This window comes from Miniopterus natalensis, chromosome 19, assembly GCF_054644295.1.
Source record: "Miniopterus natalensis isolate mMinNat1 chromosome 19, mMinNat1.hap1, whole genome shotgun sequence".
Taxonomy (NCBI): Eukaryota; Metazoa; Chordata; class Mammalia; order Chiroptera; family Miniopteridae; genus Miniopterus; species Miniopterus natalensis.
The window spans coordinates 39,190,294-39,215,333 of record NC_142099.1 but is presented as its reverse complement, the minus strand read 5'-3'; the positions used below and the strand labels follow the sequence as shown (position 1 = coordinate 39,215,333).

At 51.8% G+C, this 25,040-nt stretch overlaps 1 protein-coding gene across 2 annotated transcripts in view; it reads left to right on the top strand.

Moving 5' to 3' along the window:
• The window catches only part of LOC107535103 (carboxyl-terminal PDZ ligand of neuronal nitric oxide synthase protein-like), a 122,721-nt gene that overhangs the window by 15,639 nt on the left and 82,042 nt on the right, over positions 1-25,040 (top strand). For both annotated transcript variants that reach the window (XM_087828321.1, XM_087828319.1), the window contains exon 2: positions 19,323-19,394. In XM_087828321.1, the coding sequence (XP_087684447.1) occupies positions 19,323-19,394 (72 nt within the window). The remainder of the gene's footprint in view (positions 1-19,322; positions 19,395-25,040) is intronic.

Below are 25,040 nucleotides of genomic sequence, written 5' to 3'. Positions count from 1 at the left end.
TGCAGTTTCTCAGACGACTTAATAAATGTCTTTGATTTTCAGACCCTTCACTTAAGAGTTATTTTTGTCTCTGCTTACAGGTAGGGAAACTGGGACCCAGCCGCTAAGGGACATGACATCCCTTGGCTAGTGGAAGGCAGTTTCCCTGGGACTCCAGAGCCCCCGCTGTGTGGCCTGCCGCCCCTGGGAGCTGTTCTGATAAAGCACGCCTGCCCCTTGCAGCAGGTGACCCATGGGGTGTGCGAAAGTGGGAAGAGGTCCTGGGAGTGTCGTGTTGCCCTGATGAGCACCCTCTCAGCTCTGTGGCAAGCCTGGTGCATGCTGAGCTTCAGGGTGTCACCGTGAACAAGACAGTGTTGGCTGCAAGGTCCTGTGATGTGGACATGGCCCCCGCCAGGTGGGCACATCTGGCAGACTTCTCAGTTCTCTAGGCCACAGGTGTGTAGAGACTTGTCCAGCGCAGGTATGCTTGTGGTGCTGAGGGCATCAGGTATGTGTGGGCATCATCTTTCTCAGGCTACACGCAGGTGAGTGGAGGAGGGATACTGTGAACATTCTTGAAAAATGAAGCGTCCGCATGCACCCAGCACTTGGGCAGTGGGAACGGGGTCCACAGTGTTATCTTGTCCTCTAGGACTTGGCTTCTGCTGAGGGCTCTGAGTTTCCCCCTGGCAGCCTAGTTACTCTCTGACTGGTTGAGAACTCTGCAGACTAGCTGGCCTTCAGTCTTCCCAGCCATCCTCAAAGCTGGTATGTCTGTGTGCTGAAAGCCAGCAACTGGCACTGCTGGCAGCGTACACAGCCTGGCCCTCAGCTGTGGTGAGACTGAGTTGTTACCCCCTTGGGAGGGGGAAGGCTGGGCATGCTTTCACCTCACCCTGAGAGTGGACATGGCTGTGATGGAGTGGCCCTGGTGGCATCGTAAACATGGTTGGTTCCCCATCCTTCTTAACCTTGCTCATAACTCCTTTGGCTGTAACCTTCCACTGGGGCAGCAAGTGGGCTGGTGGGGAGCTGAGCTCTCTGCTTGTTTCACAGACTCTGGCCTCAGTGAAATGCTGGTGCATGTGCCAGGTCCAACTTGGTAAACTCCTGCTCGATTCATTCTTCCCTGGAGCCCATGAACCCGTTAAAAAGAATTAAAGGAGCAGTCCCTAGCCAGGCTTGTTGGGGCTCACCACACATACGGCCTTGTTGCTGGATGGGCGGTTTTGTGGATGGCTGCTGAGTGGTGGAGGCTGCAGGTGCTCCTGGGCCTGTTCCAAGCCTGGACATGTGGTGGATTCTTGGACGTTTCAAGGCCAGCTCGTCCTTTCTTTTGACTTAACACGGGGCTCATATGTTTGCTAGTTTAATATGATAGATTTGAAAACCTTTGTGTTCCAGAGGTGACACATGGAGAGAAGACCACTGGGCAGGCAGAGGACAGGCACAGTTTTCAAGGGAGCACAGTAGCATTCTGACTGATGCCTCTTGGGATGGCGGTGCCTCGGATGGTCTCCCCCAATAGCATCCTCTGTACAATACGCTTTCCTCCCATAGTCTTCTATGAACATGGAGATCTGAGTCTTTGGGGGGTGAGCATGTATTTCATCAGCGTTGGAACACAAGGCAGCCTTTGTTTCAGCATCTGAATCAAAGTGAAACCTCACTTTTCTGTTACATGTGCTCGCGTGATGACACACATACACACGGCCTGGGGAGCAGACATGTGGAACATGCCCTGTGGATACGCTGTCCAGTTCTAGGGCATAATCTAGTCACCAGGAAGTTCTGGCCTCAGCCTCCCGGGGCCAGGAGGTCATTTGCCGCATTTTGCTCTGTTTGTGTTGGCCGCGTCTCCAGATCCCTCAGGTTCCCTACACCGCCCATCTTTATCTGGTGGATGTCAGCAGCAGGGACTAGATGCATGTGGCTTTGCCACTGCCACCTGTTTCTGACATGTGCGTGCCCACTTCTTGGTAGCTCCTCACTTTAGCTAATGAATTCTTGCTGAGAAACGTACTGTGTATTTTCTTTTTCTAGACAGGGAGACAGGAACGTGTGGGTTCTAGAGCCTTTCCTCTTAGCTTGAGGAGAAGGGAGAGAGACGTAGGGAAACCCAGGGACACCATGGGCTGGCAGCTCAGAGCTCCAGCCCCGCAGAGCTCCCTCCTCCTGGCCTCCCAGGTGTGTTGTGGGACCCGTGTGCCCACGGACTAAAATGGGCGGATGCCCTGAATGCACCTTGTCAGGCCACAGCTAGGGGACCCTTTAGCTCTCCTTCCTATTTAGGGGCCCTGGGAGCAGCCTTCCAGTCCTTCTGGAGGGTTCTGTGCCGGGAAAGCTGCCTGGTCTGGCGCCTGTGTGCGTGCACCTGTGTGTGAACACCGAGGGGGTGCCACTGCATTCTGGGCCTTAGACCGTGGCTTCTTGCCATCCGAGGATGGACAGGCTCACGTGTTGCCTCCTTGCCTCTGCTTTCTTCCCACACATCAGCCAGGGAACTCGTATCGCACCTTCGGACCCATCCTATTGTGCCTCTTCCCAGTGTTGCCAGGAGGACGGACAGGTAAAGACTGAGATGTGCTGTTAGAACCATTGCTCAGCACGTGCTTGGTCTCGCTGGTGTTGCCTTTGACTCTGATGGTGACAGCAACCCTGCTCCGGCTGCGATTCTTCTCTCATGGTTGGTTAGTCCACCTGTGCAGAGCCCTACTACGTGTGACTGCCGTGGCTTCCGTAGAAGTATTAGTCAATTGATATTTTCCCGTTTACTCCATGTCCAGGTCTGTGCAAGGCATCGGGGTTGAGGTGGGGCGAGTGTTCACCCGCACGAGCCAGAACTCACTATGGGGGATGCTGCTTTCTTTCGAGTCACAGACCCCAGTGAAATCTAGTGAAAGCTTTGACCTCTTTCCTCAGAAAACTGCTCACAGAAGAGGACTTAGCAGATCGCTTCAGGGCCCGAGGGGCCTGTGAGGAAGTCTGGGGGGTTCCTAGGACCCCAGCTAAGAGCCACTTGTCTTGATGATGTGCCAACCCCTAAGAGCTGGCTGGTAACCTGTTACCATAGGCATTTTGGGAGGCAGGCTCACTAATTTCTGGGCCCTCCTCACATTTTCCTTTTTAAGAAAATCTAGGAACTGGAACATTTCACTGTGGTAGTGACCAGAGGAGGGTCAGCTTGGGGTCCCCGATGGGGATGCTTCCAGCAGCCCAGAGGAAGAGCAGTGACGGTTTGGGTCCAGGGTTCAAGAGCCCTTCACCCCCCAGGCTGGAGTGGGGCCTCCGTCACACTATTTCCATTGCATCCGGGTGCTCTATACTCGATTCTTTTTCATGGTCTTTTGGGACATGTTCATTCAGTTGAATTGTTATTTCAGTTCACTCAGCAATCTATTCCTTGGTTTCATTCTAATCATGAAATATTCATTATTTGGACATATTTACAAAAAGTTCTTCATACCAGAAAGGAATGTTCAATGTTATCTTAAACATTGACCATTTTTATTACCCAATATACCTGAATGAAAACTCCTCAAAAAATGTTTATATCTCAAACTCAAGTTATTTGTAATCTCCTTTCTTTGAAAGGGGTAGATTTTCTTGTTTTTCCTTTATCTTTTTATTCTTTCTCTTTTCTCCTTGTTTACAACATAGATATTTGACCATCTGCTATTTATAAGAGTTTTTTGTTAATCCTCACCTGAGGATATTTTTTCCATTGATTTCTAGAGAGAGTGGAAGAGGTGGGAGAGAAGAGAGACAGAGAGAGAAACACGGATGTGAGAGACACATTGTGAGAGAGAAACATGGATGTGAGAGACACATTGTGAGAGAGAAACACTGATGTGAGAGAGAAATTGGTTGCCTCCTTTACGTGCCTGGACTGGGGCTGGGGATCAACCCGCAACCCAGGTATGTGTCCATGACCATAATTGAACCAGCAACTATTCAGTGCATCATCCGATGCTTTAACCACTGAGCCACACTGGCTAAGGCATAAGGTAATTTAACTGATACAGTGTAGCATACGAATTGTACAAATAGGGAAAAATTTGTTCCACGTTCAACCCCTACCTCCTTTTATTATTTGAAGGAATCAGTTTAGACAGGAATTCCTGAGCCACCAGGGTCAGCTGCTGCCTCTGAGGCCAGCCTGGGACTTCCCTGTCAGCTGGTTAGTGTGGTCGTGGCTGTTTAGTCACTTAAGGGCGGGTTCTGATGAGGCCATTGGCTTTTTTCCCAGTCTTAGGAGACTCCTGTTTGGCCTTGATTAACTCCTGGCTTGATCTTGCCCTTTACTCTGCACACAGGTTTGTGAGGATTTGAAGGTGCTAAATGCACCGTCTTTTGTGAATGTTCTTGTCACCTCATGCCAAGGTGTTTTGGGCCCCCAGCTAAGCTTTTCTCTTTGCTATCTTTGTTCTTTAGTGTGTGCATACCTTCTTTAAGCTCAATTTTAGCTGCACCCTGACCATTCTTGGCCTCTGTGGCTAGCCTTCCTCAGAATTCTGTCCTCTCATTGGTCCCATGGTTCCACGCCCATGATAACTGTTTTCCCTGGGTCTCCTCCCCCTAATTGAGTAGTCTGGGCTCCCTGTCATCTGACCTCATTTTCCAGTCGCCACTATTGCTCAACGGTCCACAGCAGAGACCCCCCCTGGCTCAGGTCCTGCCACTGCCACAAGCATGCGGTACGCCTTGCTGCCTCGGCGCCCCGTCTCCTGCTTTCCCTGCCTGCAGTGGCCTCTCCTCATCCACCTCGCTTTGTCTGATAGGCTCAGCTCAGTTGTATCCTCTGAAGCTGCCCCTGACCTCTGCTTCTTTAGCAAACTGCACAGTCCTTTTAGGACCCTGAACACATCAGGGCTGGTCTTCAGGAGGCCCTGGGGGTGGTGGAGCTCTTTCATTCACCTGCTCTCTCTGTAAGCCTGTGCTGGACCCACAGCAGACACTCACTATGTCTTGAAAAAATGAATGAATCCCAGCCTTTTCTAGATGCTGGGCACTGCCAAGTCCTGCTCCAGCCTCTCCTGACGACCCGGCTGTGCTTAGAGACCGATTATGCAGCTGATCTCGGTATCATGCACGCACCGCCTGATTTGATTTATGCAAACTAAGTCTTCCCATCGAAATTCCAGGTTCACTCCACAGTAAGGAACACATTCAATACATTTCTTGGGCTTAATATGTGCTCCACTTGTTGGCTGAGTAGTTGTGTATGAGTTGTTCTAGGAAGACCTTTGTATCTTACTTTGAGCCACATTGTGTCCTGCAACGCAGAACACCACCTGCTGCATCCATTGAGCCTGTTCTAGGGGCTACACAGCTGCTGTTGACAGCTCTGATGATGGCCCCTAGGGAAGGTGACGTGGTCTCCTTTTGCAGGTGAGAGCACAAAGCACAGACAGGTTAGGTATCTGGTCCAGGGTCCTAGCCAGGACTTGAACCCAGGTCTTTGACTTTTCAGTGCTTAGTAACGTGTGTTGGGTGAGTATTTCTCCTGCAGAATCAGTGGTGGTTTTGCACCTTGTAGGTACTCACTGCTCATCTGCTGTGCTCCAGGTAGAGTGTCATCTTCCTGCTCCACTTCTCAGGCAATGCCAGCTCCCGAGAACATGAGGGACAGTACACTGGCTACCTTGCTGTGGGCTACATTGGGGTGTGGTGTTGTCCAGGGCTGGGAGGTGGCTACCCAGAGCTCCCTTCTCACTGAGCAGGAGGAGGACCTTTGAGAGGTCATTTAGCCTGGAATCTCAGCCCTGGCTCCCTGGTCAGCTTTCCAAGGCTGGGGCCATATGGATTCCATGGAGTGAGCCCAGCACCGCGCAGTGCCTGGCGTCGCCATGGTTTCTGTTTGATGACCAGAAATTTAAAAAATTGACACCAGTTCTGAGGACCCATTTGAGGCCTCGCACATGAAACTTTTCTTGATTTGGGTCCAGGTTTGGCGTCTGCACATTTAGCTCTTCTCCGTCTTTCTGTGGATAAAGGAAATGTGAGGCTTAGGGGCACTGATTTGGAAAAGAGACTTAGTCATGAGTGAAGCAGAAATGCTTGCTTTCCTGTGTTCTCAGGCTTTTTGCCCCCAGAAGGGTTTCCCTCAGGTTTCTTGGGGCTGGTGGAGTGTGTCCCTTTGGGGTGCGTATTTTGTATATGATTGAATGTTTGTTGCCTGTTCTGTGCTGGGTGTGGGGATGCAAGAGGCCTCGGGTCTGAGGGGCTCTCTATGCAAATAACTCCATGCAGATGCTGCTGATCCTGTAATAAGTGATGGCACAGCAGGAGCCCAGCGAGATGTCAGGTCCTTACATGAGCTGCCTGTGAGTTCTTACTGTGACAGGCTGGTAAGCAGGCTGACCAGAGTGCCTGTCCTCACAGGGACCTTTCCCTGGGAGGCAGATTGACCTGATTTAGCTCCCACCCAACCTCAGCAGAACAGCCTTTTCTGGGCCTCCTGGACTGCCCTGGGTGCCCCTGTTAGCCGGTGGTGACATCTTTACTGATTGTAAATAAGATAAAGAGAGGTGGGGAAAGCCCGAGGCCAAGAGTTGGGATCTCTGGCTTCTCACCCTTGCACTGCCATGAAACCTCAGGAAGGTGTCTGCATTGCCCCTGTCCTCAGGAGTGTCACCTGTGAGGTAGAGGGCACAGTGTTGTCTGCCTGTATTATGGGATCATTACCAGAAAACGTGTGAAAATACTTTGAAAATAGGCAGTTGCCCAGTGTCATCCTTTGTGACTGGAGAAATTGAATTTGGTGGCAGTGGCACGTGTGTGTCTCAGACACACTGACCTTTGTGCATGCAAGGGTTTGGCCAAAAACACCTGACATGGGGAAGGGCTGTGGGAAGTTAAGGTGCAGACCCTGGGAGGGAAAGGTCATGGATACCCCACTGAGCCAGGTACTGCCTCAAACACTGTTCCTTCCAGTGGAAAGTGCTGCCCAGACTTTTGCAGGAAGGGAAGCACATTGGAGGGAGAGCATGTCCCTCAGGACTCCCCAGGTGGGGAAGCCTCGGGACGCTCATGACGGGAGACTGACTTCTGGGGAGATTAGGGTAGATGGATGCAAAGTGAAGTAATTTCTCTCTGCCTCAGTCAGATCAGAGGACCAATGGAGAGAAGTCAGGAAAAAACATAGGTTCCTCCCTGAGCATCAGGTGTCATGGAGCACGGGACACTTGCCTTTGGACAGAATTGTCTGATGAGGCGAGATCACAGGGGTGGGACCATTTTTATTCTCACAGATGTTCAACTTTGTCTCAGCTTGTTAAAGCCACGTGGAAAGTCTGGTAAGTAAATGTGCTCTGAAGTGGACACCGGAGGAGATACTGTGAGGATGATGGGGGCATCAGGACCAGAGTGTCCTGGTCTCCACACTGACTCCTCCAGCTGTGGCCCTAGCCAGATGCCAGACGCCAGACCCCAGACGCCAGACGCCTGCAGCTCCCAGTGCCAAGACCTGCTTTCTGAACGCAGAGCTCTCCTCTTCCAAGACTGGCCTTACCTGACTGCCCTGGCTTCCTGTTTGCTCTGGCTGTTCTCTCTCAACTGGAGCCTTTCCTGTCTTTTCCTCTGTGGCCTCTTCAGACTTGGCACTGGATTGACACTTTGGTGTCAGCAAGATCCAGTGATAGGAGTGGACGCGATGTCACGATGTCACATGTGGGCAGAGGTTCTGGGGGCCACTGCTTCAGCTCTGAGCTGTTCTCTGGCCACCATTCGCCTCAACTCTCTCCCGGGGGAGGCTGCCTGCTAGGCCTCCGACTTCGCCTGTGCTCTTCCTGTTCGAGCTTAGACGCTTTGAGTAAAACTCAGACAGCAAAGGCAAGTCCTTGTTTCACCAGATGCCCTCCTACCAGTCGACCTTCCACTCCCTGAACACTGTCTCACTGTAGCCTCCGTTGTCCATCTGTTCTCAATGGAACCAGTTCTGGTGGTTCCGCTCCCCTCTTGGTTACCATGGGGTTTTTCCCTAAAAGTCTGTAAATGGGGCCTTAGTATTCTCCTGGGTTATTGTTCTGAAAGTGCAGTATTTTCTATGAACTAGATTTTGGAATACTCTCTCCTTTTAATAATCTGGCAGCAGTATGAATTATTGATGTTTATTCTTTCACCTCTTTTTGTGATAGATCAATCTGTTTGATTTTAGCTGTTGGTGACTCATGTTATTAACATTCTGCTGTGGCACTGAGTGGTCTTTAGCATTTTGTTGGACTATTATATAGAACACCACCAAGGAAATATGTTGCCATGGGGTTTATGGCCGTATCTTGTTGCCTGCACTGAGGTGTTCCCTAAATGTTTTTTCCAGCTTTTCCTTAATTGCAGGGTGGTTAATTCCTCTCCACCACAGGAAGTCATGCTATTTATGGATCACTGTCATCATTATTTTTGTGGCCGGGAGAAGTAAATGGCATTCACCGAGCACCAAAAACATGCTTGGCCTGAAGCAGAATATTAGCTGGATCTGGTTCCTGCCCCGTGAGCTTGACGAGCTTGACGTCAGATGAGCTTGGCAGAGAGGAGGGAAGGAAGAGAAGACATTGTCACAAAATTGTATCTATTCCAAAAGGGAGAGAAAATGAATTCAGTTCAAAAGGGCACCTTAGGAATTCAATTAAATGGGATAAAACACAGGTGACAGGTGTCACGACAGCATCTGTGCTAATTATGCGACTTGGGAGTGAGTCATGGCAAGCACAGGTGGAGGTATAAGTGGGGGCGGAGAGGGAAAGGTCAAAGGAAAGCTGAAGGGATCCTGGAACCATCCTGGATTCCCCTCCCCCTCTGGCTGTGTCTGATGACTTTCCAAGGCCTGTCCCTCTTGCCTCTCAGGTGTCCCATCATCCCATCCTTGGTTCTGTTGCTCTGGTCCTGGTCCATCTCACCTCTCACTGGTCTCACATCTTGCCCCTCCCATCCACCATCCATGAAGCTGCCACCTAGACCTGATCACAGTTTGCTGCCCCAAATCCTTAGATCTCGGGCGAGAGCATTTGAACAGCCAGCAGGCTGTGCTGACTTCACTCTGTGCATACTGGTGCTCAGGTGCCAGCCCACAGCAGCTGCCCATCCTCCAAGTCTGTCTCCTCTGAGCTGCACCCAACCAGCTCAGGAGGTGTCCTTCTGGGCCTCTGCCCTTTGTGGACGTAACGCCATCACAGCGGCAAGCCCAGCACAGTGTCTTGTTGGAGCATGTGTCTGTCCGTGGGCTCTGTTCACTCTGAGACAGCATGTGGTTCTAGTTCTCACATCCTCAGTGGCAATGGTTGTTAGCTGAGTGATGGGCTGGCTGGGCCACGTCAGGATGCAGGCTCCTTAGGGACAGTGCACACGTCGAGTGTCTGCAAAGGTTTTTCACTTTCCTGTGTGGCAAGGGCAAGGACAGGATCTTGGAATTGATGGAAGATGGTTTTCTCTCTCCCCCTGGAGGGTTTCCAGGACCTGAGGACAGGAGCAGTTGGTACCAATGTCCTGGATTTATGGCTGTGATCTTGATGGGGGGACACCTGTTCTGTCTGGAGCTGCATTTACTTGAACTCTGAGAAGCAGAAGCCTTCTGCTTCTCCTAAAGGGCCGGCCAGCTCTGTGCCAGGAGGTGGCAGGCCCAGGTTTGCTTGTCTTTTGGCAATTACTGTCACCATCTGTGACTGCTGTATAGCACGAGGATGGCCGGGACTGTCTGACCTCTGTGGAAACTCAGGGAGGGCAACTGAATGTCAAGACCAACAGTGACAAAGAGGCAGACCTGCTTTTAGAACAGCAAGGGCCTCATCCCACACAGACTTTGTGCATTTGCTGGACCACATACGTGTCATTTGATTTGTCCATGTTACTTAAATTTGCCTACGAAATGTAATATTATAAATTGATTTCCTTTTGAAGTGGGAACCCTCAACATTTAAAAAAATTTATTGCCAAGCTGTTTCCTCCTGACATCCCTATGTATGTGTGATGGTTGTCACAGGTGATGTGGTGCTGTGGGATATGACTCAGGCACACAGTACTGTGTGGGACCCTGAGATTCTGGGAGTCCAGTGAAAGCTGTTACATGAGTGAGTGAAGACATTGATGCAGCCAGGGTGGTGCTGTGAAGATGGTGTCACCCAGAGCTGCAGACCTTCAGAAGTGACATTGTGCTAGAGCCTGCAGTGGTCTGGGGACACTGCACAAGGAAGGTGGGTGAGATGGGCTGAGAAGTGACTCCAGGCAGGAAACAGTGTGCATAAGCCAATCACGTGGGGACCCTTTGCTTGATAGGTTTACAATTTATGGTGCTGATTTGACCAGGTATTAAATTATGACCCTCTCACCCCAGCACAGCCCTAGGCTGGATACAAAAGAAAGGGCCTCTTCCCCTGGTCAGTCCTGTAAACAGACAGGGACTCAGGACTGGGGCTGGCTGGAGTACCTGGGGCTGGTGCTGTCTTCCCCCTGCTTTCAGACGTGGTCCTTCCTTTTCTGCCTCCTGTGATGTGGAGAAATGTGACGTTAGGTGGTTTGCCCAAGCTGGAGGAGGCAAGTCGGTGGAAGAACCATAAGAGGGCTGTCTTTGTGTCTTGTCTTTTCCTTTAACTGCTTCTTAGCTGCCTTTGAGCAGAATTGCCCTGGGGTCCAGGAAGAGGTGGAGAACAGATGTCCTTACTCATCCTGCACTGAGGAGGCTGGAGCCGGGGTCAGCATGTCGTCCTTCAGGGCAGCGGGGCAGGGATGATGGGTGTGTGGTTCTCCTTTGGGTTGGTTTGTAAATGAAGAAGAGAGGCCCAAGAGGGTAAGACTGTGGTGATGGGAGGGTACAGTTCTTGGAATTTGCACAGAAATACATATGTTGCTATGAATGTGTGATTATTAATCATTGTGTTATGCCACGACCAGCATTTTATTCGGTCCTTTTGGCCCCTGATCAATCCTGGGCAGATGTCGGAGGAGGAGACTGGTGGCTGAGTGCCAGTGTTCAGAGGGCGTCCCTGGATCCCTGTCGGGATGGGGCCAGGACCTGCCTGCCTGGGACATCCTGAGGGCCTGGTCTCTCTTCCTGGCACCTTTTTCTCCCTCCTTTTCTATAACCACAGGAGAGCATGTGTGTTCAGCTGGCAAGGCCATCAGCACCTGCAGCACTGGGAAGTTAGGAGTATTCACTATCTCGCAGGTGAAACCACCCAGGGTGGAGGGGAGGGGACACTGGGCCAAAGGCCACCTGGCCAGGATGGGCTTTGCCCAGGACTGGGGTCCTGGGATGTGAAACTTCAGTGCTGAGACCAGCACAGCTCCAGGCAGACCAGGTGACTGGTCATCATGACAGCATCTAAGGTGTTTCCTGGTGGGCTTCACTCCTCCCACTCCTGCCCTGCTTCCTGTACCCGAGAACCTCGTGGTTCATGAGCACCTGCAGAGGTGTCCTTAGGGAAAGGGCACCTTCGCCCCCAGCTACCTCTGCCCATCCTGACTTTCGGCCTTGTCCCTCCCTGGTTGTCCTCTTCTTGGGACCTCCCAGGACAGCAGGGGTGAGAGGTTGAGGACCAGAGGTTCCAACCACTGAGATGCGTGTCTCTGTGTGGTCGCTGGACCGGGAGCTGACGTGGCCTTGTGGTCGACTTCCTCCTTGGTGCTGGTGTGGGGAGGGTAGCACCACTACCTGCTGGCCATCTGGGGGCCAGACCAGACATGGCCTGTCAGGGACTTGTAGACACTGGAGGAACTCAAGAGACCTCAGTGCTTGGGGAGAGTAATGGCAGCTTGGGGGCTCCCTTTGGGGTTGTGCTTTGGAGTAGGGGACACACAGGGACTGTTGAAAGGCTCTGTGTGTGGGAGGAGAGAAGGGGTGATGAGGCTGCTGGTGGGATGAGGAACTCTGTCTGTGTGGCAGGAACAGGGACATCTAGCTGGATGTTTGTTCAGCTCTGTGGTATATGTTGTGCATCTTTCCACCACTCTGCAAAAATCTTTATGGAAATACCACTTTCTCTTTAGAAAAACCTTTGACAGGCAAATGGAACCCGTGTGAGCTTTGCTGGTGTCTCTCAGGGTGGGAGCTGAGCAGTGCTTCAGGCAGGCGGGCTCAGTCTCACTTGTTTCCCAAAACTTTTCCTGTGTCCCCAAGAGGACGTTGCCCGCAGCCTCTCTGTCCCTGTCCTGGCCACTTACTTTCCCCTCCCTCCCCTGCTCCTCTGTACTCATTGAAGGTCTCCAGGTGATCATTTCCAAACCTGGTTCCTTGTTAGGACAGAGCTGGTCATTCCTTATCACACCTCCCCATCTCTTCTTTGCTTCTCCTCTCCCTGGTTTTGGCAAATAGAAAGGGCCCTGTAGTTTTTAATCAGGAAAGGGGTGGAGCCCTGGTGCTGTGCTGCCCGCCGCTCCCCTGTGGTCTCGTTGAGCTCCCCTGGAAACCCCGCACGGCTCTGTTTCCCCGATGAGGTGGCGGCTGCCTGTCAGGGAGGCTGACCAGCTGGCTGAGGTTCCCAGGCCAGCTCACATGGCAGCACTGGGCTGGTCTGCCAGGCCGTTCCATCCGATTCTGTCACACTGGTATTTCAGAGCTTTGGCTTGGAGGCCATGAGACCTGTGTCATAGTCTCACCTTGACTCTGCAGCCACCTGAGTGACCTTGAGCAAAATGCTCGGTCATTAGACATCAGTGTCCCACCTTATTGGAGCCAAACAAGATGTGGGCCTGAGAGTCTTTGGCAGAAAATCCAGGGCTAGCATCTGTCCCATCTTTTGTCCCCGGGAAACTGTCTTCACAGTCCTGCCTTGCCTGGTCTCTGCCTCCCTTCACTGGCACCCTGCGGGGCCTTCTTCTCACTGACTGGCCTTTGTCCTTGTGGCTCTTACCCCCTTTCCCTCTACCTCTTGGTGAGGAATTGTTGCTGCGTCTTCATGGTCAGACTTCCCTCTTCCTTTGGCTTCCCTGGAGTACCACGCCGAAGAAGGCATTGCAGGAGCTTCGCTGTTTGTGATGTTGAGAACGATTCAGGGCTCTGGGTGGGGCCTGCTGGGTGGGTCACCGTGGGAGTGGGGTAATGGGTGGGGGCAGAAGAGTTGGGGCTGCCTGGAGGTGGTAATACGACTAGATAACATCTCTCAGGCTCCTGCTTAACCACAGGGAGAGCCACCACCTGTACAGTCACCTGTTTCACCGGCCAGGCTTGTGCTGGAAGCTCAGGGTTTGGTGGTGACCCCACCATGGCACCGGTTATTGCTGCCTCGTTAGGGGGCGTGGTGAACCTAGGAATCCGACAAGCATAACTGCCCGCTCTGCTGCAGGAGACCCAGGGTGGCGTGGACCAGACCTGGACAGGGTGCTGGGAGGAGGAAGTGAGCACATGCCCGTTACAGACACCAGGTCATTCTACTGTGGCACTGCCTCTGCGGCCAGGGTGGCCATCTGCCCTTCTCTAGAACAAGAACCAAAGCTCAGACTCTGGCCTAGACCTGACCCAGCACTGAGATCCTTTCTGCTCAACCCACTCCTGCCCTGAGAATATGTGGTCTGGGCTGTATAATCCCCGTGGGCACAGCAGATGCGATGTCCCTGTGTCCACGTGTGATTTCAAGACTCCAGTGAAAAGCATATCTGTCCCCAGACATGTTCCACTGACCTGGTTCTCAGTGAGGGCAGCTGGGGCCAGTGAGCCGGCTGTCTCTGCATCATCTCCCTCGGAGACACAACGTGCATCTTACTGTGATTTCTCAACATCTGTGTGATGACAGGGAGCCAGCGTCTGTTGTTTTGCTGCACACAGATTTAACAGCAGAGCAGCTAGTGGCTGAGCCAAGAGTAGATGGACTCCTGTGGTTCTTGAACGGGCTGCTCAGGGCTGGGTTGGCATCAAGGTGCCGGGCCTGCCTCTCGGCTCCTGGTCCTCATGTGCCTCTCAGGTGTGTCTCTAGCTCTCTCCCTTCTGCTCATTTGCTTTGTTTGTCTTTTAAGCTGCCCCTCCTTGTTCCGGGGCACTTGGGGCAATGCTTGGCAGAGCTGGTGGCACTTGAGACATCTTTCTGAGAATAGCAAGGCTTTGTCTGTCCTGTCCTTTGTCTCTAAAGATGAGAAGAGCTGTATGTGCAGAAGAGAAGGCCTGTGGGCCCCAGGATGGTGACAGGTGACTTTGTATTTGAGGAGACCAGTTTTTTTGCCCTAAGGGCGACCTTTCTAACAGCTGTTGTCTGAGGCGGTGGTCTGTACACCAGCTGGGTATTTAGCTCAGGCTGATGACATCACGGCAGGTGTGTAGAGGAGATGGAAATCTCAGGTGTTCGTGTGGAGGGTGTCTTCCAGCCCTTCCAGCCCTGAAATCACACTTCTTTTTCTTACTCTCTCTCTGACATGACTTTTTTTCCCCTTTCAGTCATAGTCTTTGAGTGTTGGAATTTTTAAGTTGGAAAATATATAATTATTATTTTATCTTTGGTGTGTGTGTGTCTTTAAAAATGAATTTCTGCCTGGAAGATTGGCACTGTTTCTGTTTTGGGGTCACCTGGTGAGCTTGCTTCACCTGGGCAGTCCCAGAAGGGTGTGGTGTTTGGACTCTACTCTAGAAGCTCCAGCACGATGCAGAAAGAATCTGGTATCTGGCTTTTCTTGCAGTTTGCTGCCTCAGAGAGTGGGACTGTGAAGAGGGATTGCCATGCTCCTACAGAGCAGAAAAGAGTCATGTTCTTTGGGGGAAGGAAATATATCTTCTAGACCTAGAAAGAAAATTCAGAAGTTATGGCGCATTTCTCCCTGGGATTATTTCTCTGGTGAATGCAGGCATCTAGACAACAGCCAGCAAAGCAGAAAGGCCCCCGAGAGATCTGCGTGGCCACGGCCTTGCCTTAAGGAGGGAGCTTCAGGAGCTCACTCAGAACCCAGTTTGGTTGCAACTCTACTTTCTTGTCCATGGCAAACCGAAGGGGGGGGGGGGGGGGCAGCTATTTAAATGGATAATAGGCTTACTGAGATGTAATTCACATGCCATAAAATTCACTGTTAACTGTGTACAGTTCAGTGGTTCTGAGTATATTCACACAGTTGTGTCTCCACGATCACCATCTTAATTGCAGAGCACTGTCACCATCCCCTAAGGAAAACTTGTGCCCTTAGCAGTCACTCCTCCGATCCCTGGAAACTGCTAATCTACCATTCATTTCTGTGAGTTGGCGTATTCTGGAAGTTTCCGATAAATGGAATCCTGTAACATGTAGCCTCTTGTGCCTGGCTTCTTTCACTTCGTACAGTGTTTTCAAGGCTTGTCCACACTGTAGCCTGTATCAGCACTTGCTCCTCTGCTTTGCCCAACAGTGCTGCTCTTCGCATTCACCATCCACGGACATGGATGTCGTTTCCATTCCTGGGCTGTCATGCATAAAGCTGCCATAACATCCATGTGTAGGTTTTGTGTGGCCATGTATCTTTGTTTCTTGTGGGTGCTTCACTGTGCAGCCCCTGATCAATAGAGACACAGCCGAATCAGAAGGCCTGCAAGTGGTACTTCCTTTTGGGAGGGGCTGAGGGAGAGAGGGGGCAGTGCAAGTGCCTCACTCTTCTTAGACCACAAATAAATAAAGACTGCGTGTGCAGCTGCATCTCAAGCATTTTGGAAGCTTTTCTGGTGTGTGTGTATGAGCAGGGACAGGGGAACCTGCACTGAGGCTTCTGTCCTGTTGCAGTTGGGGGTAAGGGTACTGCTGAGTGTCCACAAGGGCCCTTCTAAGTCCCCATTCCCCATCCCGCACACCTGGCACCTGGGGAACAGCAGGCCTCAGCATTGGGGTGCGGGATGCCCTGGCAGCATTTTCTTCGCCTCCTCCAGGGCATTTAGAGGTGGTCACTGGCTGAGTGTGTGCCCTGGAACCTGCGCCCTGCTGCTACTGGGCTTCATGTTGCTTTGTTCGACGCTAAATGAAGCAAGAACTTCAACCCAGGTCACACTCATGGTAGGGCTCAGGGGCCATTCTGCCGCTGTGCCCCGGAGCAGCTTCTGCAGGGAGGACTTGCCTGTTACAGCAGTGGCACTGGCCTGGAGTGGGGCTGTGTCCTGACCGTGTCACTTAAGCTCTGGCTGCAGTTCCTCATTCCATCAGCTCTGTGTCTAGCCCTGCTCTAAGGGCTGGGAACAAGGGGCCACAGGCCAAGTCCCAGCCCTCAAGGAGCCCCATCCTGCGGGGAGGCAGGTAGTGATGTGTGATGAGGCCAACCTCCTGGTGCAGACCATGCAAAATGCTCTCTCAGTGACATGAGAGAGCAGCTTTAGGTGGGTCAGGATGGCGAGTGCTGTAAGCACTGTGATTAGAGAATTGAAGTCTGGACAAGATACAAAATACAGAGAATTGAAGTGTGGATACAAAATAACTGCAGAGAATGTACAACACTAAGAGTGAATCATACTATAACTGTGGGCATTAGTTAATGATATCAATATTGGCTCAATTGTAACGAATGTACCACACTAAGCAAGAAGCCAACGATAGGGGAGAACTGGCAGGAGCACAGATGGGAACTCTGTCCTCACCACCCAATTATTCCTTAACCCTAAAGTCACTCTAAAAAATAAAGTCCCTTAACTGAAATAATAAAACAACTCTGACGGCAGTAGAGAGCCAGCAGGCAGAGCCTGGTGCTCGGTGAGGCAACGAGTGCCGAGTTTGCCTAGCACACAGCCGTGTGGGCACAGTCCAGACCGGCCTTAGCTCAGTTCCAAACAGCTCATTCAGATGCCTGCTGGGGGACACCAGAAACAGGCAGAGGAGTGTGAAAGTGAGGCAGAAATCCCAACAGGAGGGTGTCACGGAGGGGAACTCCCAAATCTCTGCAGTTATTTTGTGAAATGTCCAGACTTCCTGTTTGCTGTTTGAAGGAGGCCTAGTTTGCTGATACAGTTGCTGCCACGTAGAAGCAGAGTCACCTGATGCATTTATTTTTGGTTTATACATAAGTTTTTTCCTGGTCCCTGGAAACACTTCTAAGTAAAGGTAGTTCCCTGAGGAGGAAGTCTAACAGGTTGTTGGTGGTGACGATATTAGAGACTGTGTCAAGCTGTTATGTCTTGCTGCTTTCCTGTTGTGATTTATGTACCAGGAGACACTACAGTTCAGTTTATTGTTGTTTTCAGAAGTTAATCTCCAGAAAATAGGGTGAAAGCAAGAAAATGAAAACATCTTTGTGAGGTATTAATCTAGTATGGAGGCTGAGGTTGTCCAGAAACTTACAGAAGTACCTGGAGTGCTTTGGTAAACCTTGTTTGCAGTTGGCCCCTGCTTATCTGGAAGATGAAGCCACAGATAGACTGACAAGATAATCTCATATTGAGATTGCCCGGCCCAGCTGCATCTTCCTTTAGCTGTTTCCTTCTAGATGCTAGAAAAAGAGGCAGGCCTTGATATTTTAAACTTTCTTCCCTTCCCCTTTTAAGCTCTGTGTAGCTGTCCTGAATAAAGGCCCTGCAGTATCTCCCAACAGGGACTCCTGGAAGGCAGCATGGAAACCCTGCAAAGCCTCACAGAATAGAATGTCCAGCGGTTAAGTCACCAACAGGAAGCTTTGCTCTACCATCATCTCTGGGTAAGCCAGGAATTGCAGGCACTCCTGTAAGGACATCTGGCTTCAGTCCAGTCAGATACCTGGATAAAAGTTGGGTGAGCTTAGGGACTCCATCTGGACTGTGCAGGTAGGTGGCTAGCTGGTGATGCTGGACCACTGGGCAGAATCCAGCACTGAGGCTGCCTCCTGCCCCTCCTCAGAGTGGGGATTCTCCCAGGGAGCACTGGGGTAGACATTTGTTCATTCCTGGAGGATTCCAGTCAGTCAGGTGTATGCCTGGACCTGTGCTAGGCATGGCCAACCAGGGATGAACACATATATTTGGCTGTGTCCCTGCTGTGAGGGAGCGCTGTAGGGAGTCACAGGAGATGTATGGGCCCAACTGTAACGGTGACCTTGCAAGGTCATGAGGTCCTGGCTGAAGGAACAGGAGCCCTGAGGATCCGATTGCCAAGTCAGTCCTGACTGCTTGGGTTCAGGGAGGAGCCATCGGTGTGAGTGTCCAGAAGGAACATGCCTACTGCGCGTGGCTGGAGGGCCTTTGAGGTTGCACAATCATGACACCTGACCTCCTCATTCCTGGCTGTCCGGGTCACTGACATGTTGACACATTGTGGGGCACTGGCAGAGCTCAGAGGGGTGAAATGCCAACCACAGTTAAATCTGGCCACACTCTGAGACCTTGGGGTTTTGTTTACCCGAGCGAGTCACCAGGTGCTCACCACCTGCCTGGTGGGGCTTCTGCCCAGCAGGACCCAGTGTGCTTGCTGCTCACCACTGGCCACTCTGACCTGTGCTCCCCTGAGTATTAGCACAAATTGAGGGCCGTTCCAGGGAAATTCTTGTGCAGCATTTAGGGTTTGAAACTCTGCTTGCTGGGGCCAGCCTTAGTGCCAAATTTCAGGCAGAACCTGCTGTTCCTGTACCCACACAGAGCATGGCCTGGTTCCCCTTCTTGCCTCTGTGATGCTGTCTTCACTTGGGTGGTCTGGAGTTGCTCTGGGGCTGAGTCCTGGGGTATCCCCTGGGCTCTTTCACAGGACTGTGTGAGGAGAGGCAAAGCCCAGGATCGGCAGAGATGCCCAAGCTGCACTTAGAGTGAAACCAAATATAGAGCAGTGTGGAAATGCGAGCCTTTTACACGGAATAGAGCATATAGGTGGCTGTGCGATGCATGTCCCACCGTGGACAGGGGCTTTTATTCTTTTGCTCAGCATATTTCCGGATTTTTTGAAGTGTACAGTGAGGAATTATTCATCTATTAAACATTAGCCTGTGTGTCATCTTGTTTTTAAACTTATAATTAGGTTAAAAATCTTAATAAAATGTGATTAGTCCATCGCTTTCCTCTAAGCAGTACTTACTCAAGTGTGTGAGTTCCCTGAAGCACCGAGGGCTCCCTCAGTGACATGCCATTGAGTAAAAACATTCCCTCTCCTTTTTTTTTTAGTGCTTTAATATGTGCAGAGCAGGTTTGTGTCAGAGACATGCTGCATCTCCTGTGATCTTCTGGAGCCCTGTTTCACAGGGAGGAAGTTGACATGCAGGAGGCTGTTGTGTCTCACGGGACAGGAGTGGGAGGGTCTTCGCATTGACCCCAGCCCGCTCGGTCAGACACGGCGCTGGCGGCATCTCTGCTGAAGAACTGATGCCACAGGAAACAGTGATTTCTTGTTTACTGGCCTTTCATAAGTAGTCTCCCCTCTTGGCGTGCTTGAAATGGGGAGAGGAGCAGGGTGACCTCTGAAGGCCCGCCCACCTTCCCACACTCGCCATCCCTGTTCTCACCAAGCATTTGTTTCTCCCTGCAGTACGTCGGGAGCCTGGACGTGCCTCGGCCCAACAGCAGAGTGGAGATCGTGGCTGCCATGCGCCGGATCCGGGTGAGCACTAGAGATGGGGCTGTGCAGAGGAGCCGCCTCCGTCCTGGCCCCTCTGCACACTGAACCCTTCCCCACACTGCAGGGAAGCTGTCCTGAGTGGGGTGGTTGACCTTGATTAGGCCAAGGTTGAAATGGATGGGGTGGCTGGAGGGTACTGTCCTCCCTGCCTCCCCTGGTCTGCTGCTTCTCAAGCTCAGGGATGTGTGGGGCCTGCTGAGGAAGAGAATGGTGGAGTGTCTTATTTACTCAAAGACTTTAGCAAAAGATTTGATAAGTACCTGTTACTTAGCTCCTAAAATTAGAACCATAAAGTCATTTATTGTGATATGTAAGATAAGATCTACTTGGAATTTTAAGAACAAATGTGGGATTTCAACATTTCCTTGGTCAGTCGCTTTAGGCTCCGCAGGTGTGTGTGCATCCTCTCCAGCAGCTCAGGGTCCTCCGGGGGTTTGGTGAACACTCCTTTCTGACTCTGGTACTGGCAGAGAGCAAACAAGAACTAAGCTGTCCTCCGACTGCTGTGAAGCATATCCGTGGGCTCTCGCCGAGGTAGAAGTGACATTAGATTTGTGCGTGTTGAAGGCCGTTTGGGATTGTTCATGTGAATCGTGGTGACTTTTTGGAGCGAGTGGGTGTTGGTGGCTGGAGTGGCCCCTGGATGCGGTGTGGCTTGGGCTCTTTGTCTTTGGGAGGAATCCACTGTTCCCTCCTCACCTGTCAGCTGTATGGCCACATGCCAGGAGCTCCCGTCCCTGGGACCTGCTTCCAGTGCTAACGAGCAGCTCATTAAATTAGAGGGAGGAATTAATTGGCAGTGGGCTGTTAGGTCTGCTGTCTGGCTGCTTGTGGAGACTGGCCACCATGAACAGCAGAGACCCCGGGGGATGTTACTCTCCAGCCCCCGATTCTCCACTGGTGCCGGCTGCTGGCTGCGGTGTCTCCTCTCCGTCCCTTCTGAAAGCTGTGGTTGTAGCTGCCAAGAACTAGGGCATGGCCTTCTCTGCAAAGGACTGTTCTTGACTCTGTCCTTTAATGTGGAATGGGGCGAGGCCCACACTGGACGGGACGTGGTGGGGCGTGAGCTGCTGTGTGCTCCTATGGACTCACCAGACACAGGCCTCCCAGCCTGGCCAGGGAGTGGCCAGTCCCTGGGCGCAGCAGTTAGGACGAGGGTCACAGCGTTTCCATCTGCACCACGTGCCGTGCCCTCCCTGCGGGTCAGAGGCCGTCTCCCTGCCCCAGTCTCTGCTCTGCACAGGACCATGGGCAGGCGGCGCGGGGGTGGAGCAGCCAGACACGCCTTCTGCTGGGCCCCCTGCAGCGCGTGACTCCTTGCCGTCCCCTGCTCCACACTTCGGTGTCTGCTCGGAGCCAAGTATGCAGACTTGACGCACCATCCGTTTCCGCTTAGTCTGTGCATCCCTGTTTCTCACAGCGGGTTCTGTGGCTCTCCTGGAGCTTGTGATGTGTTCTCTGGGGTCTGAGAGAATTTTAAAAGTTTGTGTTTGCACTCAACCCTAATGACACCGAGGAGAGGCAGCCTGTTTGGCTCGTGGGCAGGGCCCTCTGTCTGAGTGCTGCCGGCCGACATCGCTGTCCACGGTGGGCAGCAGCTTGTCCCGTTGTAGCTGGCACTCATGGAGAAAAGGAGGTCTTCACGGGCGTCTGTGATGAGTCCCCCCAGGTGAGGGGCAGTGGCTGCACTGTGTTAGGGATTAGAGCCTGGGCTGCACGTGGGGCGTGGGCAAGGCTGCTGTGCTGCCTGCCCCTCCGGTGGCCCTGTGGGTTGTGTGTGGGATGTGTTTGTTTGGATTTTGGTCGCAGCGTCTCTTCTGACTTGTCGTCACTTGTGCCGTTCGGGCTGTCAGCATTCTGACTGTCACCCTGAGTGTGTGAGGAGAGACTCAGTGACTTGGGTACGGTGGTCGCTGTATCCTGCTGTGAGCAGCCTTGTAAGTTGTGAAGTAACAGAATCTTCGCTGACATGAATACCTTTGCTGTGAATCGATTGGTTATATGGTTTGTGCTTAATTTATGGATTTGTGTAAGACCTGTATGCATAAGTTGTTTCTGTCTAGTTTTATGTCTCATGGACTAAATAATACTATAATAGACCGTTTGCCACCACTTTTCTTGGGAACAGCCTTATTGAGACATGATCCACATACAATTCTCCCATTTGAATGTGCAATTCAGTGGTCTGTGCATATTCGTAGAATGTGCAGCCATCACTGTATCAAGTCTGGGACGTTTTCATCTTCCCCCAGAAGAAACTCTGCCCTTCTAGCCCTCACCTCCCAGCCTCCCCTGATCCCGGTTCAGGCAAACACTCATCTGCTCTCTCCCTCTACATTGGCCTGCTCTGGACATTTCAGATAAACAGCTTCATGCAACACTGACCTTTTGTGTCCGACTCCTTTCACTGGGCATAATTTTCAAGGTTCATCCATGTTGCAGCATCTATGTGCCTTATGGCTGTTTGTTACTGAATGATATTCCACGGTATGGACACACCACATATCATTTCCTTATTCAAATAATGTGCTGGCAAATTTATTTTCTTTAAAAGGGGCTCCGACTTTCAGTTTTAAAAGCCACTTGCTGAGGATGGAGCCACATGACGGGAGGGTCACAGCTGTCTTCTCCGCGGAACACTGAGTGTTCTTTGGGAACACTGTTGTTCACAGCAGAACCCGGTTTCTTCTCTACTTGGTTGAAAAGCATACTGACTTCCTGTTATGAGCAATACTGCTTTAGGCTCCGGAATACAGCAGTCTACCAAACCAAGTCCCGTCTGCGTGGAGCTTGTGTTCTGGTGGTTGGGGTGGAGGTTGGGGAGGAGACAGCATGTGTTGGATCACATGTAGATTCTCTGCAAGGTGCAGCAGGGCAGAGACAGACAGTAGGAGGCAGGGCTGGGTGCTGTATTATACGGATGGTTGGAAAAGGTCTCTGGGTTATGGTGACATTTGATTCTCTTGAGATGTGAATATGAGAAAGCGAGAGAGAGAGTGAGAGAGAGGGGATGTGACTATCTCGAGGAGACACCCAGGCAGAGAGAACAGTGATGCAAAGATCCTGGGGCAGGAATGGGCTTTGCAGGTTCCAGGAAGAGCAGAAAGGTCAGTGTGGTGGGATACTCAGGAGACCACGTGGGAATGGTGGGTCACTTCTAGGCGTTCACTCTCAGGAATCACAGCTCAGGCGAAACTGATTCACTTTGCAGCTACCAAATGCCTGAGCACATGTGAGGAGATGCTTTTATGTTCCCCCAAGTCTGCCCCAGGCGGGAGTCACTGCAGGAGGAACCTTTGTTCGGCTCACTTAGCTGAGCGATTCAGGACCGATTTTCAAACCGGGGCAGAGTTGCCGAGTGCGTCATCAACCAGCAGGGAGACTGAGTAAGAACTGGTTGTTACAGAAGCCAGACATGGGCTTGCCCCTCAAGAAGGTGCCTGCTGTCTTTCAACCACTCATGCTTGGGAGCGATAGCAGTGCAGCTAAGCTTTGCCAGATGCTGGAGACTGCCTGGCGCTGTGCACAGCTCCTCGCACTGCCCACTGCAGCCTCGGGGCCTCGTGAGTGTTGACCCACACAACAGTCACCGCTGCAGCCCTGGCCCACCTCGGGGACCCGTTTGTTCTTGCCCCGCCATTGGTAACAGGTTGCACTGAGCATCCACACATTGTTTTGATGATTTCTGTGGATTAAAAAAATATACACATGCATAACATAACATTTACCATTTTAAATGTTGGTAAGAACAACTCAGTGGCCTTAAATACATTCACAGTGCTCTGTACCCATCACCACTCTGTATACCCCAAACCTTTTCATCACCCCCGACATAAGCCCATTAAACAAAACTCTTTCTTCTCAGCCCTCTCTGCCCCGTCTGGGATTGTGCCTGTTTTAGACAACTCCTATCAGCGGAATCTCATACAGCATCCTGTCTGTCTGGCTTACTTCACTAAGCGTGATGTTTTCAAAGACAGTTCATGTTGTAGCTACGTTGAGTTTCATTCATTCTTATGGCTGAACAGTCCTGTGAAGTTGGTGCTCAGCACATGTGTGGGCATTGGTGTGTTGTGGTTTCTTCCTGGGACAAAAGGAGCGCATTATATAGGACAGAGTCACACAGCCGAGGAACTGAGTGTCCCAGCACCACAAGCGGAGAGCTCAGCTGCCGGGAGGGAGCCTCTGATCCTGTAGATGATGGTCACTCAATGTGGGGCTTATGGCTAAGTCAATTTTCATGTCCACTGTCATCTAATTTTAGTCTCCATGAGCCCCATGGACAGCAGGTGTTGCCCCCGTTTCCAGGTCAGGCTTGCTAACATATCATTGTGGTCCTTCTCAGTAGCTGCCAGAGTGAGCAGGGGTGGTGCTGTGCGCAATGTTACAGTGTCAGGCTTGGTGCAGCGTGCTTCCCAAGCACCTTGTGACCCCATCTGTGTGGAGTGACTATCAGTGCACTTCACAGATGACAGGTTAAATAACTCACCCTAGGTCATGGAGCTGGTAAGTGGGAGTCTGGGACTCACCACAGAGCTGGCACCTGGTACAGAATGAAGGCAAGACCACAGTCCGCTTGCCCCTGCTCAGGGGCCCTGTGTTACCGGTGCCCGCCTGGCCCAGCGTCTGTGTCCCTGATGGTGCCTCTCCAGTCTGGGAGCAATGCCAGCCAGTGCCCAGCGCTAGATGTCAATAAGGCCATTATTGGGTTTTTATAAACTTCTCTGTAGACTTTGAGGCTCATATATCCTGTGTGACACCCCATTTGGATGTCTCGAAGGCCCCTTAAATTCAACATGTCAAAATCTGAATTCATCACTTCTGCAGCCTCCTCTCTTTGTTCTGAACCCTCTCCCCTATGTGTTTTCTTTCTTATTTTTCTTGTCTCATTGAAAGGCATCTGATCTGTGCAGGATGTAAGCTGGACACCTCAGAGTCCCTTACTCTTCTCTGTCGGTAGCCCTCACATTGGTCACACTACTGCCTCCCTCACAAACACATTCCTCAAACACATCTCCCTGCCCTGGCCAGTGTGCTCAGTGGTTAGAACATCAGCCCACGCTCAAAAGGGTCTCCGGTTCGATTCCCAGTCAAGGGCACGTCCCCGGCTTGCAGGTTTGATTCCCAGCCCTGTCAGTCAGGGCACGTGCGGGAGGCAGCCAGTCGATGTGTCTCTCACATGGGTGTTTCTCTCCCCCTCGTACTCCCTCCCTCCCTTCCACTCTCTCTAAAAATCAATGGGAAAAATGTCCTCGGTGAGGGTAACAGCAACAACAAAAATCAAAAAACAACAAACGAACTTGTCTGCCTCTCCGTCCCCGGCTGGGAGGCCCGGTCAGCTTAGCGCAGACATCTGCAGCGCCCCTGCAGAGCGGCGCCCCGTGGACGTGCCCCGCCCTCCTCCACCGGCCTCCACTTGGCTCGTGTGTCTACAGGCAGGTCTGGAGGAGGGGTCTTCTCAAGACCGCAGGTTGATGGTTTGTCACCTGCATACTAGAGACTGAACTCTGAGCAAGGCCCGTGGGTTCCGCGGGTGATGGCCTGCTGCTCCGAGTGCCCTGCACGTGTCTGGGGCCACCTCTGCCTGGGAGCACCCCCTGTCACTGTGCCCGAGTCTGCTCAGTTATC